Below are 21029 nucleotides of genomic sequence, written 5' to 3'. Positions count from 1 at the left end.
TGAAGAAATCCATCTATTTTCTATACCCGCTTAATGCGTCACTCGGGTTGCGGGGGGTTATCCCAGCAGTCATTTGGCGAGAGGCGGGGTACACCCTGGACAGGTCACCAGTCCATCACAGGGCCACACAGAGACAACCAACCATGGACACGCTCACACTCACTCCTAAGGACAACTTTAGAGACACCAATTAACCGAACAGAGGCCCAGGGACAGTGGGACAGAGAGAGACTACTTGAGTTCCATTTGTCATCGACTGGGTGTGTTGTCTCAGAGGGCTACTGCCAACCAAAAGTAATGTCTGTTATCTTGTTCTCCCCCTCCGACAGTACAGCGGTGTCAAGAGATACAGCATAATGAATTATCAATTACTTTAAAGTTGTTAGCCATTAAATTATAAATAGTGACTAGACTTAGGACCAAACTCTTGAAATTCTGGTGTATTTTTCCATTCGCCATTCCCCAAAACATAAGTAGTTCCCTTTACCGCCATACATAGTGCACAGGCAATTTTAAGTTTTTGATGGGTTTTGAAGTTGGTTTTGAAGTTAGCTATTTTTGTTTCTAGCTCAGAGAGATAGACTATCTAAATACAAACCAAGTTTAACAGATTAAAGATGCTATAACTGATGATACATTAGTGTCAGTAGGAAGTTGGAATCTTCTCTCTGATAGAAACAATTTTATTGGTAAAGAAGCTCATGAAGTCATCACTACTGAGAGTTACAGGAATACTTGGCTTAACAGAGCTCGGACTCTTTGTCAACCTGGCTACAGTGCTGACATAAAAGTCTGGAACTGCTTGGTAACACTGATTTGAAGATTGCTGCCACACCTCCTCCTTTGCCTATGGTTCGAGAAAGGAGTTGATCCAGTAATGCTAACATGATCCTCTTGCTGCAGCCGGGTTTCTGGAATGCTAGATAAGTCATGATAGTGCTCACCAGTCACCACTTTCACCACTTTTTTACTAATAGAGACTTGGACTTAGGCTTAATGTTTGGCAAATCACATTTGATGGTTTAATTTTTTTGTTCTGATAAATTTGTTGTCTCGTGTTTTCTGAGATTTTCAGAATTTGCCCCTTGTGTTTTTAGATTTATTAGATTTGGAGCAGACACAGTCATAATAGGTTTTTGGATGGTGGTAGCAGGTGGAAGCTGTAGAAAAATGTGTAAGATTGGAGCTGTTCTAGTCTCACCCCTGCGTTGTCATGGTTTTGGATGACTAATAAATTCAGCTTTATTCCTGGAAATAAAAGCTTCGCTATCCAAAATGGCAATGATGTCCCCTCTTAGCCCATTTTTGATTAAGAATTGGCTAATATTGTAAATAGTAAAATGTCTCACTTTCAACAATTGATATGTGTTTGATATTTTATTGTGAATAGACTGTGTCTATGAGATTCATATTCTGTTTTTCTTTACATTTTGCAAAGCAACTTTTTTTTGATTGATTTTATGTGTCTCACCCCAAGTTACTGGTGTTTTGACAGGCTGAATCCAGAGGCTGTGACTATGTGGTTTTATGGTTGGACTGTGATAAAGAAGGCGAGAACATCTGTTTTGAGGTAAGTAGGCACCAGGTATTCACATGACATCTGTATTTGTCAAGTTAGGCGGCTTGATAAGGGAAAAAATCATATTCACAATTATTTGTGAATAATTGTGAATATTATAATACATTGTTGAAAGCAAAAAATGTACTTTTTATTTTTACAATCTTGCTTCAGGGGATGTATGTAAGCTTTAGCTTGTTAGTGATTAACCTGGAAAGTTTATTTTTGTTTCGAACGTTGCTATGGTGGTTACTAAGGACGCTACTATCGCTGTTGCTTCCGCAAACGTCGGAAAGCAGTATAGGCTACTTTTTTGTTTGCTTGTTTTAATTTGCTTTTGTTTTGGCTTCGCTGCTGAAACACGCTGTGAAGGAAATGCATGCAGGCAACGGAGAAATAAGTTTGTTTTGGATGAACAATGGCACACCCTGAAAGATCACTGCCCACTGACATCCCCTGCATCGAATCAGTGCGCCGAGGCAACTGGCTATAAACAGCTACAGACACCACACACTCAGTTCTGTTTTGAGCTAAACTAACACAGTTTGGACAGGGTGAAGCAAATAAAATGGAGCGAATAAAATGAGACCCAGGCTGGCTGAATTTACTGCAAGATCGAAATGTTAAGAAACACTGTAAGTGAACGGAAATCCCTCCATCATCTTCACGTCATCGCTAATAAACAACATTTGTATGTATGCAAAAGTTAAAACTGTATATCCAGATACGTATTGGCACTACAATATACTGAAGTCTTGGTCATCAAGGACCATCCTGTCAGCCTGGGGAAAGTAGGTATATGTAGCCAAATTATATATCGCCGACACACGAGGCACCAACAATATATATTTATAGCGGACACATGTAGCGTGATGTGATAAGATATAAGGATTTATCCCAAAGTTCTCACTATCTGAATAAGCCTTATTTTACCTCGGTTTAGGGCACCACCTTCAATCAAAGGAAAAAGACAGAATCTTACGATTCTGGTATGTTAAATTAATAATCCATAATTAATTAATAACTAATAAATTCCAGTCTCACATAGTCGCTACTCGTGAATTCTCGTTTTGTTGGACTCACACGTACGTAAAGAACACATACACAAAAACGATTGATTTTATATATGTATAAATGAAACATTTATTAAAATGACATGAATAAGACAACAGGAGAAATGCTTTGAATATGGATGATTATATAAGAAACACTTAGTGAATTGAAAAGAACTAAAGGGAGGGGATGGATACCGGAATCATTCAAATAGTCGAGCTTTGTTACTATTTGAATTTAAAGGCTGACAGCTTGGATTAATTTATCATTTAACAGCAAATTCTCTCGACACCCACCGCATACCGTCTGAAATTAGACAAAAGACAACTGAGAAAGAAAATCCTATTCTGCAGATTACAAACTGCAGGTGGTAAAATATGCAGCCGAAAAGGGTAATCGAGCAGCAGAAAGAAAGTTTGCTTTTCGCCAGTCCCTCACAAGTTTCTCACTCACTCCAGAGCTTAATCTGACAGCAAAGAAGAAAACAAAGAAAGCTGAAAGCGAGACGGGCAGAGCTGAAGGAACAAGCCCACAGGTGGGTGCTTGAACAACGGTGTGTCAGAAGCTGCCAGCAGACCTCCAAACAAAGGTCAACAGTTTTTGTGAGTTCAATGAAAAGCAGGTACCTGAACACAATCTATTACCGGATCATATTATCAACATGGAGGAGGTCCACCTCACGTTTGACTTCCCCGTAGGCCGAATATCGCAGAGAAAGTTTGTGAAATAAATGCAATTTACACTCCGGAGCAAGATAGTAAGGTAAATATGGTAATGAAAAAACAGAAGGGAGTGAGAATCTGTGTCTGTCGCCGCATTCGGACAGACGTTCTAAGAACACAGTTCTAAGAACTGTACACCTCGAATTTAGTTCTAAGAACTGCCCTTCCCCAGGAGAACCATTTAATTTTGCATTCGCACATGAGTCAGAAACCTTGACAGGGACTGATGTGACGCAGCCGTCTGCGACAGACGTGTTACTTTAGCGCCACACTCTGCAGTTATTGGGTGTATTAGTGATGGACATGAGGCTGAGTACCAGAAGTTGTGAACAGACGATCCACAGTTGGTCAGGAGCCAAACAGGCTTTCAGTTTCAGAAACCGCCCACCGTGCTTACTTCAGCATCTGTGGTGTTTTCACCCTGGAAGGTGGAGCTGGAACCCGGTAGATGTGAGCCGATATTGCGGGTAGCACAGGCGGTATAAATCTAACAGCATTTGACAATTGTATATTTTGAGATTCAAAATTTTTTTCAAAAAACAAAACAACAAATAAATTCAATGAACCTGGACAGCAGACTGGACTAAAAATGCAACACAGAGGCTGTCTTTAAGAAAAAACCAAAACAGACTGTGCTTCTTAAGACTGCTTCAGTGTTTGCACCAAGATCTTGCATATATTCTACAAGTCTGTGGTGGAGAGTGTAATGTGATTTTCAGCTGTCCGTCTTGGCAGCAGCATCAGAGACAGACACTAAAAGAAACATTGAAAAAACTGATAGAAGGCTGTCTCTACTGGGGACCGCTCTGGAGCCCCAGAACCTGATTTTAAAAAGAAAAATGCTGCACAAGGTAATGAAGATTAGAATTTTTTTTAAAACTCCCTCTAATCTCCACATAACATGTCATTGAATCAACAGGATATGATCAGTATGAGGCTTTTTCAGCTACCCTCAAACACAAAAACATTACTGCAGCAATATAATTACGATAATTAAAGTATTTAAAATTTTATTGCATTTTATTTAGTGCATTCAATTTAATTGAAGTTCATAAAATTTGGTGTGCATCTGCAGCATCCCTATTGGTTTAAGGACATGAACAACAGAAGCATATTCTTCCTTTCACTTTGCAGGGCCAGGACTCTTACCGACTAACAGGGATGGCGATTTACATCATACTGACCTTGTGGTAGAGTAGACATGCAAACTATTTTATTGCTTCCATCTTGCTTTGCTCTATCTTTGGAAATGTAGTGTATTTTTCAAATAAAGTTTTGCATTCAGACTTTTGACGCAACAGCCTATTACAGCTGTGGCAAAAATATTTGGGATGTAAGCTGACTCAATCATAAGTTATCTGACTCAATCATAAGCTCCAAACATGAAACTTTGATGAAGCACAACAAAAGTATAGCACATAAGCTGTACAGAAACTTACTGACAAAGCACAATGAATGTGTCTGCAGAATTTGAAAGACGGGAATCAATTTATGAGTTTGCAGAAGAAATTTTGATAACGACAAATTTCAAAACATCCAACTATATTGTAAAGGAAGAGCTGGCATTCACTTCATTTAATTGAAATGCAAACTCCAAAAGTAAATAACTAGCTCCCAGAGGTGACCAAATATTTTTTCTGTTCATAAAAGTGACACTGACACACTGTTGTCAACTGAATAAGTTAATTTGCTGCTAAATGCTTTAACAGTTTAGCCAGAAGAAATACCAAAGTGCTATTTTATTTTTTTTAAAAGTCATCCAGGTCTTGGATGTCTTTAAGACATGCTTCTAGTCTGACCAACCTATTGGTTTCATCTGGTTTCATAGATAAGTTCAGCTGAGTATCATCAGCATAACAATGGAAATTTATGCCATGCTGTCTAATAATGTTACCTAATGGAAGCATGTATAAAGTAAAAAGAATCCGTCCAAGCGCAGAACCCTGAGGAACTCCATGACTTACTCTGGTGTGTGAGGAAGATTCTTCATTTACAAGAACAAACTGGAATCTATCAGATGAATATTATTTAAACCAACCAAATGCAGTTCCTTTAATCCCAATAACATGTTCAAGTCTCTGTAACAGAATGCTGTGATCGATCGTATCAAATGCAGAACTGAGATCCAACAGGACAAGCACAGAAACAAGTCCGCTATCAGAGGCTAAGAGGAGATCATTGGTAACTTTCACCAGTGCTGTTTCTGTGCTCTGAATCCTGGCACTCTGAATCCTGACTGAAACTCTTCAAACAGATTATTTCTATGTAAATTATCACAAAGTTGAGCTGCAACTGTTTTTTCAAGAACTTTGTAGGTTTTTTAAGTAAAGGTTTAATTACAGCAACCTTAAAAGTCTGAGGTACATATCCTGTCAACAAAGACCGATTGATCAAATCCAATATGGAAGTGTCAATTAAGGGGAAAACCTCCTTGAACAGTCTGGTTGGGATTGGGTCTAAAATACAAGTTGATGGTTTAGACTATTGCTGTTGTTAGCTCAGAGAGATCAACTGGGCAGAAGCCGTCTAAATACAAATCAGGTTCTAAGGATACTTCTAAAGCTGCTCTACTTGATGATACATCAGTGATAATAGTGGGAAGGATTCCATTAATCTTCTCTCTGATAGAAACAATTTTATTGATAAAGAATCTCACGAAATCATCACTGCTGAGAGTTAAAGGAATACATGGCTCAACAGAGCTCGGACTCTTTGTCAGCCTGGCAACAGTGCTGAAAAGAAGCTTGACAGTGAAGAAAAGGATGATGAAATTAACTCTTTAAATCTGGTTACAGCATTCTCTGACAGACACCTTCTATATGTAGAATTCTTCTCAGAAACCGTGTAGTCAAGTAATGTAAATTCAAAAGTTATTAAAAAATGGTCAGACAAGACAGGATTATGAGGGAACACTGTTAACTGTTCACTCTCAATGCCATAAGTCAGCACAAGGTCAAGGGTATGATTAAGGCAGTGAGTCGGTCTGTAAACACTTTGAGAAAATCCAATAGAGTCTAATATAGAATTAAAGTTAATATTTAGGCTGTCATTTTCAACATCTACATGAATATTAAAGTCACCCACTACAATGACTTTATCTGTACTCAGTACTAACTGGGATAAAAACTCTGAGAATTCAGACAGAAACTCAGAATAAGGGCCAGGTGGACGATGCACAACAACAAACACAAGAGGTTTTTGTGATTTCCACTTTGGGTGGGAAAAACTGAGAATCAGAGATTCAAAAAAGCTAAAACTAATCTTGGGTCTAGGACTGATTAGTAACCCTGATCTGAAGATAGCTGCCACTCCTCCTCCTCTGCCTGTGGTTGGAGGAACGTGAACATTTAAATAGTCAGAGGGAGTTGATTCATTAATGCTAACATGATCCTCCTGTTGCAGCCAGGTTTCTGTCAGACAAAATATATCAATATGATGATCACAGATCAAATCATTCACTAACAGAGACTTCCAAAGGAGAGATCTAATATTCAGCAAACCACATTTAATAGTTTGATGTTTTTGTTCAGTTAAAGTTTTTGTTTTAAATTTTTTTGCACAAGAGGATTTGCTCCTTTTGTGTTTTTTGATTGAGGGGGGTGGCAGCATCAGGTGGGAAGCCGCAGAGAAGTGTGTGAGACTACAACTCTGCATCCTGGTCTCAACCCTGGGTTGTCATGTTTTTGGATGACTAATAAATTCGTCCATTTTTCTGGAAATGAGAGCCGCTCCTTCCAAAGTGGGATGGATGCCGTCTCTCCTCATCAGACCAGGTTTTCTCCAGAAAGATTGTCAATTATCTATGTAGCCCACGTTGTTTGCTGGACACCATCTAGACAACCAGCGATTGAAGGAGGACATGCGGTTAAACATGTCATCACTGGTCAGATTTGGCAGGGGTCCAGAGAAAACTACGGAGTCCGACATTGTTTTGGCAAAATTACACACCGATGCAACATTAATTTTAGTGACCTCCGATTGGCGTAACCGGGTGTCATTACTGCCAACGTGAATAACTATTTTACCGTATTTACGCCTATCCTTAGCCAGCAGTTTTAAATAGGATTCTATGTCGCCCGCTCAGGCCCCTGGAATGCATTTGACTATGGTCGCTGGTGTCGCTAAAGCCACGGTTCTGACTATAGAGCTGCCAATTACCAGGGTTTTGTCCTCAGCGGGTGTGTCACTGAGTGGGGAAAATCTATTTGAAACGTGGACAGGTTGATGGTGAACCACAGGCTTGACTTTAGGACTATGACTCCTCTTCCTGACAGTCACCCAGCCACTCTTAAGTCCCGACTGCTCGGGATCTGCTAGGGGACGACTATGCTAGGTGGCTCTGCACTGACTAAAGGGGCCTGGCTCGCTATCGGGTGGTTTTCAACAGTGCAGAGCCGAGCTTCCAATTCAGATAACCTTGCCTCCAAAACTGCAAAAAGACTACATTTGTTACATGTACCATTATCACTAAAGGAGGCAGAGGAGTAACTAAACATCTGACACACGAAGCAGGTGAAAGCAGGAGATGGAGGAAGAGAACTGGTAGCCATGCTAAGCTAGAGAACCAGACCAGACAGAACCGCTAAAAAGTGAAAAGTAAAGACTAAAGATCTGTAAGAGTGAGCGTTAGAATATAACAAGTATGCGATAGAGTGCAACTATGCAAGATGTGTAAATTATAGGGAGAAATAAGGTGATTATTAGTAGTTCAAGAGGAGCAAGAAATGTCACAGTGCACACACAAGGCAACAGGAAGTGACGCAATATGTCTTACCGCAAAGCAAATCCGCAAAGAACTAATTCGTGCCGTTGTTGAATTGGGGATCTCAACAGCTGTCTGGTCACTGTGGCCGTTTTTAAATGTGCCATGAAAATAAACCTTGACTTTACTTGTTTGACTTGGCTCACCGGAGCTGCCTAGCAGCATTTTCTTTAAGTTTTCCTCTTTAAGATAGCTATTGGTAATATCTAACTTTTATCACACATTTTATTGCTATGGTTTTGTTAATATCCTGCTCTGACTCACATTTGAGAATTGTTTAATTGCTTTCATTTAAATAGTTAAATGGTTTAAGAAGATCAAATATAAATACTGATGATAAATATTTACTTAGAATTGGTGAAAATATCACCTCTGTCCCTTTACAGGTTTTCAACAGGTTTAAAGACTTCTTTATTAAAGCTGTTTAAGATATGTCAATAACATTTCATTATGATAATTAAATACTCTAATCTCTGATGAATATGAAATCAGTTACTTTAACAATGGGAAAGTTCACCAATCAGATATAATGAAAGCCATTCATCCAGCCATTTTCTATTATTGCTTAATCCAACTCAAGGTTGCGGGGTGCTGGAGCCTATCCTTGCTGTCATTGGGCGAGAGGCAGGGTATACACTGGACAGGTTGCCAGTCCATCACAGGGCTAATGAATTTTTCTGGTAAAACTTATGAAGTTGTTGCAGAAGAGCTAACCTCAAATTTAGAGGAAATATCAGCTTGGCTTTATGTTTACAAGCTATCTACACATTCTAACTGTTAAAATGTTATAATGAAAGGTGATCTCATTGAGCAAGATGCAGAGGATACATATTTAGATATAATTTTAAACTCATTTTAAATTTTAAAAGTAATTTTAAAATTATCTCTAAAACAATAAAGGCTAGGGGCTGTATGGTGGTGTGGTGATACATGAGATTTTGTGGAATTCCTGGTATTCCTGGTTTAAATCCCGGCTGGGTCTTTTTTGTGTGAAGTCTGCACGTTCTCCCCATGTATGCGTTGGTTCTCTCAGGGACTCCGGCTTCCTCCCACCATCCAAAATTTTAGGTTAATTGGTGTCTCTAAATTGTCCCTAGGTGTGAGTGTGACAGTGGATGGTTGTTTGTCTCATTTGTCTCATCGTGGCCATGTGATGGACTGGTACCCCGCCAGTGACTGCTGGGATAGGTTCCAGTCCCTCCCACAACCCTAAGTTGGATTAAGCGAGTATGGAAAATGGATGAATGGACAATGAACTTATGTTGATAGAACAGCTTGATTCAGGACATTAGAGCAGGTCTTCACCACATCTGGTGAAGCTTCTCACAAAGCAACAATTGTCACACTGGACTTTAGAGGCTGTCACTCTTGCTTATGAGAGTAGGGGGTTACAGTCAGAGTTTAATCAGCTTGCATGCTCATTCCATGTGTGGCGTGGCCTCGTCCTGGGCACTAATCAAAAGCATCTCTGTGGAGTACGTACAGTCACCAGCCACTTTACTAGGTACACCTGTTCAATTGCTTGTTAACACAAATAGCTAATCAGCCAGTCATATGGGAACAACTCAATGCATTTAGGCATCGAGACTTGCTGAAGTTCAAGCCAAGCATCAAAATGGGGAAGAAAGGGAATCGAAGGTAACACCCCATACTTTACTTTCTACAGATTGGATGTCTCAAACAGTACTGAGCGTAGGCTCAATGTCTGTTTTTAAAAAAAAAAAAAAAAAAGTCTTTAAGGAAAACTTGTATTGCATTATGGGAGTCTCTGCATCCCATAGTGAGATACCAAAACAAATGTTGAAAGAGAACTCTGGGTTAGAATTCACCTTGATTCTCTGAAACATGAGTGAGGTTTATCACCAGACCACCCTCCTTGCCTGGAGCAAAGAAGTGATGTGTTTGCCAAGACTTAAAGAGAGGAGGTTACGTCAGGCTCTTATAGTAGGATGAAGTTCCTCCTCTACGGAGCAGACGTCACTTCTGTCTGCCAGTCAGGACTAGAGGAATGAAAAGAGCCAGTGGGGACAACACATAGGGGCGTGTCTCACAGTGAGATACCTCACTCATGTTTGAGAGAATTGGGGTTAATTTCTTAACTTAAAGATTTAGGTGGTGCTCCTAAATTTTGTTCTGGTGCTTTTCTTTTCAGTTAGGAGCAGCAGTGTTGCTCGTGGAAAAAGTTTGTCTGAAGCCATAATTAGTACAAAGAATTTATGCCTTTTGATAGATAATTTTTCCTTCCATGGTACAAAAAATTGGCTTTGAGTATTTTCTTTGATTATTGATATAGTTTGAAATTATAGTATTGTGACAACCCTTTTAGGCAGAAATCTGTCAAGCCAAGAACAAACCCCTGGTTGAACGACACCACCCGTGCTATCAGGCAATGTTGCAGGCAGGCGGAACGCAGATTGAGCCGTACGTGAAGCAAACTCTCAGTACCTCTCTAATATTATTTCTAGCAGCAGTCATTGTCCTAAGGTGTTATTCGATACAATTAATGCTGTTGTTAACCCTTCTGCTGTGACGGATGTATCGATAGCCACTTGTGAGAATTTTCTTCTTTATTTTGTTGACAAAGTTGATTCTGTCAGAACAGACACTAAGTGAGTGTTATTTTGAGTACAAATAAGGATCTGCCTGTTGTCCCAACTCATTCTGCTGTGTTTGATCAGTTTGAGCTGGTTTCCCTCTCTTCTCTCTGTGACGTAGTGAAATGTCTGAAACCTACAAATTGCCTATTGGATATTGTCCCTGCCAACGTGTTGAAAATGGGGCCCAGTCTCCTGTTTTTTTTTTATTAACTCCTGCCTTAGATTAGGAACTGTCCCAGCTGCCTTTAAACATGCTGTGGTCAGGCCCCTTCTTAATAGGCCTAATCTTGACCCCTCAATGTTATCAAATTTTAGACCTGTTTCCAATCTGCCCTTTCTTTCTAAGGTTTTCGAAAAACTTTTTATACAAATACAGTCCTTTCTTGAGGATAACTCTGTTCTTGAGAAGTTCCAATCTGGATTTAGGTCTCGTCACAGCACTGAGTCTGCACTGTTAAAGGTGCACAATGATATTGCTCTGTCTGTGGATGCCAAGTGCCCTGTTGCCTTAGTGCTGCTTGATCTCACTGCAACCTTTGACACGGTGGACCATGCAGTCCTCCTATTACGTCTAAGTAATTATGTTGGCATCCATGGCACTGCATGGAAGTGGTTTACATCTTACTTATCCAGTAGAACCTTCTCCGTTATGGTTGGTGACCTGTCCTTTTCCATTGCTCCTCTCTCCTGTGGAGTCCCACAAGGATATATTCTTGGCCCTATCCTCTTCTCATTATACATGTTACCACTTGGGTCAATTATAGCCAGGCACAACCTTTCTTTTCACTGTTATGCAGACGATTTACAAATCTATCTGCCAGTGAAGCCAAATAGTAACAGTGCACAATGTTCTTTGTTTGATTGTATTGCTGACATTAAGCAATGGTTGGCCCAAAATGTTCTACATTTAAATGATGACAAAACTGAATGTATTGTGTTTGTTTGTATTGGATACTGTGACGGCTGACTTTAGCACCTTGTCTTCAAAGCTCAGTTCAACCGTCAGAAATCTGGGTATAACCTTTGACAGTCATCTGAAGTTTGACAAACAAATTAACAATGTTGTCAGGACTATTTTTTTCCAGTTGCGTCTCCTGGCCAAAGTTAAAATGTTTTTAAGCCGTCACGACCTTGAGAAAGCCTTCCATGCCCTAATAAGTTCAAGGTTAGACTACTGCAATGCACTTTATGTCTGCGTCTCCCAGACTTCTCTCAGTCGCCTTCAACTTGTCCAAAATGCTGCTGCCCGTCTTTTAACCAACACTGACAGACGTATGCATATCACTCCTGTTCTTAACTCCCTTCATTGGCTTCCTGTCCTTTATAGAATTGATTTTAAACTTTTAATGTCTGTTTTTAAAGCTCTTAACGGCCCCACCCCATCATATTTATCTGAGCTTTTAACTGTCCGTAATCTTGGTAGAGCTCTGAGGTCAACAAATCAACTTTTGCTGGAAGTGTCCAGGTCAAAATACAAGCACTGGGGTGACTGAGCCTTTTCCGTTGCTGCCCCCAGGCTCTGGAATAAGAGCCCCACCCCCCACCTCCCCCTAAATCTAGGCTAAAACCTACTTATTTCAGATGGCTTTTAATACCCAGTAGTATGGTGACCCTATTATCTTATCTTATTCAATTTTGCTGTATTTTATTGCTTTTACTGTTATTTTATTGTTTTTTACTTATTGTTTTCTTTATTTATTGTCTGCTGTAAAGCACTTTGGTACACCGAAATGGATTATTGTAAAGGGCTGTATAAATAAATTACATTTGCATTTTGAGTTTTTATGCATTAATTTGCAGAAAAACAACTAAACATTCAAAGCAGTTGTAGGATTAAGTTTACTTTTTTTCTTTGTTAACACTTTAAAATGTGAAAATAATATTAAATCTACTTTTGAGGAGAATATTTGATGTAAAAATTGTATATCATGTAAGATTAAGTTTAAAATCATATAAAACGAGTCTGTAAACACACTTGAAGCAAATTGTTTTTTCTTTGCTCCCAGGTACTAGATGCCATCCAGCCTATGATGAATAAGGGAAGTGTCAGAGATCGAAGCGTTTACCGAGCAAAATTCAGCTCGATAACTGACACAGACATCCTGAATGCTATGAACTGCCTTAGAGAGCCAAACCAAAATGAAGCTCTGTCAGTTGATGCTCGTCAGGAGCTGGATCTGCGCATAGGCTGCGCCTTCACCCGGTACAGTGTCTCCTTCAACTACACACTAGTTCTCCCACACAAAGCCTTGTATCCTCATCTTAGCAGTGGCTCAACTGTTTGAATGTAATTTTCACCAATAGTAGGATTGATATTTTATCAAAAGTTCCTTTAGTTCATTGAGAAAAATGCTGAACTCTAAGCTGTTCATAATGACAGTCAAGCACCTTTCATGGCAGCTCAAATGATCAAGTAAAAAACCTTCCATATAAATGCAGTTAATTTACGATGTTATTATTACTGATGTTTTTTCTGCAACACTCGCAGAATTTGACGTAAGACATGTATTTATTGCCATTTGTCAAATCAGGAAAGACAACTGGACCAAACCACATTGTTAGAGAAGCTAAGAAGAACAGCTGCAAACATGCTGTAATTCCACGTGGCAGGTGTCTGTTAGCCCGATTCTTTCATTGGAAGCCCAAGAACAAGCTGGAGAAATCTTAAGTTTAACAAAGTGTTTATTAGTGGTCACATGTAAAGTATATGGCAGCATTGGACTCGGAGTGACAGAGCTCTCGCAGGAAATCTGTCAGGCTGAGCCCCGATATCCGGAAACATTTCATATTCATATTCAGCTTTATCTCACAGAAGTTGTACTTACACTTGACAGAGTATAATTGACCAGCTTTTAGTGGCATGAGCAGGCCAACCACTGTCCTTGTCATGTTCTTTGGCTGTGATTTAAAAAAAAAAAAAAAAAAAAAAGAAAAAAGAAAAAAAAAAGTGTTGTTATAGGTGTGTATCAGTCTGTCTGACAAGACAGAGAAGCTTCATCTGATCCAGTTATTTAGTCTAGTTATGCTATCTTAAAATCTTGGACCATATTAGGTCATATATTGTGTAGTATGAGCAGAGTGGAAAAGTAGAAACTAGGAACATTTAGTAAAATACAGAATATGAATACATAAAAAGAACAAAGCCAATTATAACAACTCCGTCTTTTGACATGATTTTATCATGTCAACTAAATGAGGTCTATTTTAATATTTAATATCTATTTTTTCAATATTCTGTATTGTGTCACACCTGTTAGCGGCAGCCAACTTAGCAGGCCCCCAAACTGCAAGTGGCCACCGACCTTGAGGTGCAGCACAACCAAATGGGAGATTTTTGTTCTCCCCCTTTTGATAAAATTTTAATACATCAACACTTCCTATATGTGAGCTGTTATGTGTAAGCTGTTCTTCTTTGCATTTATCATCAACAAGCAGGACTTCATTGCATATGCACGTGGAAATAGTAAAACAATTCTAATGCATTAGGAGTGTTTATCATAATGCTGCGAACAGAACCTCTTTCCCAGACTAGTTCAACCTTCTTGACACAAATGAAAAAAATTATGACAAATCATAACTCTGCAATCAGCACATTTCTTGAAAAGCTATAAGTATCACGCCTCTACGTGTATGTAAGGAATATATATATATATATATAAATGTTTTAACATTTCTTAAATTTATTCTCTGTGTTTGCGATCCCGAACCCAATATCTGTAGAATCTTAGTTAATTTTCGCCCAAAACTAAATGTGGTTTGAGCAGTGTTGAGGGCTTGCTCACCCATAAGTACCATCTCAACTCCATCCATCCATCCATCCATCATCTGCCGCTTATCCGGGGGTCGGGTCGCGGGGGCAGCAGCTTGAGCAGAGAAACCCAGACGTCTCTGTCCCCGGCCACTTCCTCCAGCTCTTCCGGGGGGACCCCGAGGCGTTCCCAGGCCAGCCGAGAGACATAGTCTCTCCAGCGTGTCCTGGGTCTTCCCCGGGGTCTCCTCCCAGTGGGACGTGCCCGGAACACCTCCCCAGGGAGGCGCCCAGGGGGCATCCTAACCAGATGCCCGAGCCACCTCATCTGACTCCTCTCAATGCGGAGGAGCAGCGGTTCTACTCCGAGCCCCTCCCGGATGACTGAGCTTCTCACCCTATCTCTAAGGGAGAGCCCAGACACCCTGCGGAGGAAACCCATTTCGGCCGCTTGTATTCGCGATCTTGTTCTTTCGGTCACTACCCACAACTCGTGACCATAGGTGAGGATGGGAACGTAGATTGACCAGTAAGTAGAGAGCTTCGCCTTCTGGCTCAGCTCCCTCTTCACAACGACGGGTCGGTGCAGAGCCCGCAACACTGCAGACGCCGCACCGATCCGCCCGTCAATCTCCCGCTCCATTCGTCCCTCACTCGTGAACAAGACCCCGAGATACTTGAACTCCTCCACTTGGGGAAGGATCTCATTCCCGACCCGGAGAGAGCATTCCACCCTTTTCCGGCTGAGAACCATAGTCTCGGATTTGGAGGTGCTGATTCTCATCCCAGCCGCTTCACACTCGGCTGCGAATCGCTCCAGTGAGAGCTGAAGGTCACGGCCTGACGACGCTAACAGAACCACATCATCTGCAAAAAGCAGAGACCCGATTCTGAGGTCGCCAAATCGGACACCCTCAACGCCCTGGCTGCGCCTAGAAATTCTGTCCATAAAAGTTAGGAACAGAATCGGTGACAAAGGGCAGCCCTGACGGAGTCCAACTCTCACCGGAAACGTATCCGACTTACTGCCGGCAATGCGGACCAAACTCTGGCACCGGTCATACAGAGACCGAACGGACCCTATCAAGGGGTCCGGCACTCCATATTCCCGGAGCACCCCCCACAGGACTCCACGAGGGACACGGTCGAACGCTTTCTCCAAGTCCACAAAACACATGTAGACTGGTTGGGCGAACTCCCATGCACCCTCCAGGATCCTGCCGAGGGTATAGAGCTGGTCCACTGTTCCACGGCCAGGACGAAAGCCACACTGCATCTCCTGAATCCGAGGCTCGATTATCCGACGGATCCTCCTCTCCAATACCCCCGAATAGACCTTACCAGGGAGGCTGAGGAGTGTGATACCCCTATAGTTGGAACACACCCTCCGGTCCCCCTTTTTAAAGAGGGGGACCACCACCCCAATCTGCCAGTCCAGAGGCACTGTCCCCGATGTCCACGCGATGCTGCAGAGGCGTGTCAGCCAAGACAGCCCTACAACATCCAGAGCCTTGAGAAACTCAGGACGGACCTCATCCACCCCCGGGGCCTTGCCACCGAGGAGCTTTTTGACCACCTCGGCAACCTCAGCCCCAGAAATGGGAGGCCCCGTCTCCGAGCTCTCCGACTCTGCCTCTTCCGAGCACGTGTTGGTAGGATTGAGGAGTTCCTCGAAGTACTCCCCCCACCGACTCACAACATCCCTAGTTGAGGTCAGCAAAGCCCCGTCCCCACTGTAAACAGTGTTGACTGTGAGCCGCTTCCCCCCCCTGAGACGCCGGATGGTGGACCAGAATCTCTTCGAGGCCGTCCGGAAATCGTTCTCCATGGTCTCACCGAACTCCTCCCAGGCCCGAGTTTTTGCCTCAGCAACCGCCGAAGCCGCAGCCCGTCTGGCCTGTCGGTACCTATCAGCTGCTTCCAGGGTCCCACTGGCCAAAAAGGCCCGATAGGACTCCTTCTTCAGCTTGACGGCTTCCCTCACCACTGGTGTCCACCAGCAGGTTCGAGGGTTGCCGCCACGACAGGCACCGACCACCTTACGGCCACAACTCCGATCAGCTGCCTCGGCAATGGAGTCACGGAACATGGCCCATTCGGACTCAATGTCCCCCACCTCCCCCGGGATATGGTTGAAGCTCTGCCGGAGGTGGGAGTTAAAGCTCCTTCTGACGGGGGATTCTGACAAACGCTCCCAGCAGACCCTCACAATACGTTTGGGCCTGCCAGGTCTGATCGGCATCCTCCCCCACCAGCGGAGCCAACTCACCACCAGGTGGTGATCAGTTGACAGCTCCGCCCCTCTCTTCACCCGAGTGTCCAGGACATACGGCCGCAAGTCCGATGATACAACCACAAAGTCGATCATTGAACTGCGGCCAAGGGTGTCCTGGTGCCAAGTGCACATATGGACACCCTTATGTCTGAACATGGTGTTCGTTATGGACAGTCCATGACCAGCACAGAAGTCCAACAACATAACACCACTCTGGTTCAGATCGGGGGGGCCGTTCCTCCCAATCACACCCCTCCAGGTCTCACTGTCATTGCCCACGTGAGCATTGAAGTCCCCCAGCAGAACGAGGGAGTCTCCGGTAGGAGCATTCTCCAGTGCCTCCCCCAGAGACTCCAAAAAGGGTGGGTACTCTGAACTGCTGTTTGGCGCATAGGCACAAACAACAGTCAGGACTCGTCCCCCCACCCGAAGGCGGAGGGAGGCTACCCTCTCGTTCACTGGGGTAAACCCCAATGTACTGGCACACAGCCGGGGGGCAATAAGTATGCCCACACCTGCTCTGCGCCTCTCACCACGGGCAACTCCAGAGTGGAAGAGAGTCCAACCCCTCTCAAGAGGACTGGTTCCAGAGCCCAAGCCGTGCGTCGAGGTGAGTCCGACTATATCTAGCCGGAACCGCTCAGCCTCGCGCACCAGCTCCGGCTCCTTCCCCAACAGAGAGGTGACATTCCACGTCCCAAGAGCTAGCTTCAGTAGCCGAGGATCAGACCGCCAAGGCCTCTGCCTTCGGCCGCTACCCAGCTCACATCGCACCCGACCCCCTTGGCCCCTCCCACGGGTGGTGAGCCCATCGGAAGGGGGACCCACGTCATCATTTCGGGCTATGCCCGACCGAGCCCCATGGGCACAGACCCGGCCACCAGGCGCCCGCTGCCGGGCCCCACCCCCGGGCCTGGCTCCGGGGGGAGGCCCCAGTGTCCCATATCCGGGCAAGGGATCACGAGGTCCAAATTTTTTGTTCATCATAAGGGGTCTTTTGAGCTGTTCTTTGTCTGGATTTGGTTCTCCTTCTGGCTGAACCTCAGTTCAGCAGTCTGATTCGGAGCTAACTCGGAAGGAGAGGTTACAAGCACTTCAACAATAAAGCATCCAAACACAAACTGAGTGGTGTCGTGTATGCAGAACAGTGCAGCAAAGAGTGTGCTGACCGAACAACAGCTCCACAAGTGCATGGCACAATGTTGTGCCATGCATCTCAAGGAGAAGGGACACTGAGGACAGTAGTTTCCACATTCTGGACAGAGAAGACAGGTGGTTTGAGAGAGGAGTCAAGGAAGCCATTTATGTTCAACTGGAAAAAACATCGTTGACACAGAGGAGGTGGTCTCAGGTATCACCTTCCCAGCACCTACAATACAGCATTGTCTCTCCTCCCCAGGCAGTTTCACAACCATTCATACTTTGGGTCCTGTAACCAAAACTCACCCTTTCAGGCAGGTAGACAATTCAGAGGTGATAATGACTCAAACAACATGCATATTGGTCAGGGGGTTCAGTAACACACGACTGTAATGACCCTCTCTGCTTATAAGCTGATACTCCCCACCATCTATCTTAGAACTGAAGAAACCTTTCGGATGAGTGGGGAAACGTCTTCAAGATCCAAGAAGAAGTCCTGTTGCCCTTATTCAAGCTCTTATGATTCTCATGACCTGGATGACTGGAATCTTCATCAACTACATCATCTTATATCTATCATCTTATGATCATACTGGATATCATCTTATTTAGCTTTATTTGACATTTTTTGGTTTCATTGCACTAGAGCTGTAAAGTCCTACTTGACTGGTCGACTGATTGGTCGATATGTTCTTAGTCGATCAAAGTTCTGATTGGTCGATATTTTTTTTGGTTGCTGTGTTAATTTCATCAGGAGGAAAGTACCAAGTGCTAATGGGAAACCCGGAAACTTTTTTCCACCTTCAAAACTACTTAATTCTCCGTCACCTGCTACCAATCTAACAGCAGACACCTTTGCCTGATTTTTTTTACTGACAAAGTGGCAGCTATAAGCAAACAGTTTATCAAACCTGGTACCACAAAATCTGCATGCAGAAGTCCTACTGCATCTGCATCAGGGAGAGCACACTCCTGGTTTGAATCATACCTCACTGGTCGGTCCTTCAAAGTATCCTGGCTTGGTAACACTTCTGCAGCGCACCACCTCGCCACAGGTGTCCCCCAAGGTTCAGTACTGGAACCTCTTCTCTTTGCCATATACACCAACTCATTAGGACCGATCATCTGATCACATGGCTTCTCATACCAATGTTATGCTGATGATACCCAGCTCTATCTGTCATTTCCACCTGACGACCACACGGTCTCAGCACGAATCTCAGACTGTCTCTCTGACATATCAACATGCATGAAAGCCCATCACCTCCAACTTAACCTCCCAAAAACTGAACTGCTGGTCTTCCCAGCCAAACCAACCATACACTACAGCATCTGCATCCAAACTGAATCCCTATCTCTTGCTCCATCAAAGGTTGCTAGAAACTTGGGTGTCATGATTGATGACCAACTAACCTTCAAAGATCACGTTACCTCGGTTGCTCGTTCATGTCGCTTTGCATTGCTGAACATAAGAAAGATCAGACCATACCTAACCCAACATGCCACCCAGCTCCTGGTGCAGGCCATGGTCATCTCCCGCCTTGACTACTGCAATGCTCTCCTAACTGGTCTCCCAGCCTGTGCTGTGAAATCTCTGCAGATGGTCCAGAACGCGGCGGTGCGTCTGGTCTTCGATCAGCCTAAAAGAACACACGTCACCCCTCTGTTCATTGAACTCCACTGGCTACCCTTAGCCGCCCGCATCAAATTCAAGTCACTGATGTTAGCCTACAAAGTGCGTAATGGAACGGCTCCCATCTACTTGAATGCTCTTGCAAAGGCTTATGTCACAACTTGGTCCCTCCGTTCGTCCCAGGATTGTCTTCTAGCAGTGCCTACACCACGCCTAAGACAATCCAAACTCTTTTCATGTGTCGTTCCACGATGGTGGAATGAACTACCGAGCGCTACCAGAACAGGGACGTTCCTGTCTATCTTCAAGAAACTCTTGAAAACCCAGCTCTTCAGAGACCATCTCCTATCCTAGCACTTACCTTGTACTTCCCTACCCCCTCTACCTCTGCACTTTATCTTTCTGTACTTCCTTCTATGCCTGCATTCTATCTTTACTCTGTCACCTCTGATAGAGTCGGACTAGTGGGTTCCTTCTATGTAGTTCATTGTTAGCTTTTTATATAGCTTGTTATATCTTAATTTGTAAGTCGTTTTGTATAAAAGCGTCTGCTAAATGCATAAACGTAACATAACATAAACAGAACACCCCTTTGGATTAGCTCAACCCACTAGAGGCAGGTAGATTGAAGAACGTCCACGTTATTCAACGTCTGGTGGTTTGCTGAATATTTATTTTGAGCGTTTCATTTACAGTGAGTTCTCCTCTACCATCCATGTCAAAGACATCGGCAGTGTGGCAGAATTTTACCAAAATAGATGGCGGGAAAAAAGTCGAATGCAAAATTTGCAAACAGTTTGCATATCACGGCTCGACTACAAAGATGGCGTATCATCTAAAAACTGTAATATTTCAATATTATAGGCTATTGATATAATATTGAATATATTTCAATATTTTAGTCTAATAATCGTTTATTTGTGGGGGTGGGTTGGACAGGTCTTTCATTACTTATATTATTATTAGTCTTGTTGTTAGTGTTGCTCTGCTCAGACTCATGAGAGACATGCTTGTTCCCATAGCGATAGTGGCGTGCCAGAGAAATCTATATTATACTTTTTTTTTTCAGCGTGAGAAATACCATGTGTTGGCAGCTCAAAATTACTTGTCCACTCAACATTTCTCTTTGAAGCCCAGAATTTGTGATTGTTATGGCATTATAATTAGATGCACATAAAATCAAGTGAAAGCCAGATATGTTCCACAGTTAATCACATTTGTCCAATTTCCCATTTGGCTAATTTCTTTCTTTACAGGTTTGATTAAAGCTAATGGAAAGTCCATTCACACATGTAATGCAAGCATGTGTTTTATTACTTTTTGTCAGGTTCCAGACCAAGTATTTCCAGGGCAAATATGGCAATCTCGACTCATCCTTAATCTCATTTGGACCATGCCAGACCCCAACACTTGGTTTCTGTGTCGAACGGCATGACAAGATCCAGTCCTTTAAACCAGAGACATATTGGGTTCTCCAGGCAAAGGTACAGAAAATTTTAGATGAAAGATGGGCATAGCCATCGCTTATTGGTTTGTTGACT

At 43.0% G+C, this 21029-nt stretch overlaps 1 protein-coding gene across 1 annotated transcript in view; it reads left to right on the top strand.

The window, feature by feature from the left end:
- The window catches only part of top3b (DNA topoisomerase III beta), a 72551-nt gene that overhangs the window by 10568 nt on the left and 40954 nt on the right, over window positions 1–21029 (top strand). The window contains exons 4-6 of the mRNA XM_072388586.1: window positions 1496–1570; window positions 12699–12895; window positions 20816–20972. Coding sequence (XP_072244687.1) covers window positions 1496–1570; window positions 12699–12895; window positions 20816–20972 — 429 coding nt within the window. The remainder of the gene's footprint in view (window positions 1–1495; window positions 1571–12698; window positions 12896–20815; window positions 20973–21029) is intronic.

The sequence above is a fragment of the Leuresthes tenuis genome, unplaced genomic scaffold, assembly GCF_036924035.1.
Source record: "Leuresthes tenuis unplaced genomic scaffold, fLeuTen1.0.hap1 SCAF_6, whole genome shotgun sequence".
NCBI classification, from domain to species: Eukaryota; Metazoa; Chordata; class Actinopteri; order Atheriniformes; family Atherinopsidae; genus Leuresthes; species Leuresthes tenuis.
The sequence above is the reverse complement of the archived record's forward strand: the minus strand, read 5'-3'. Positions and strand labels throughout refer to the sequence as shown.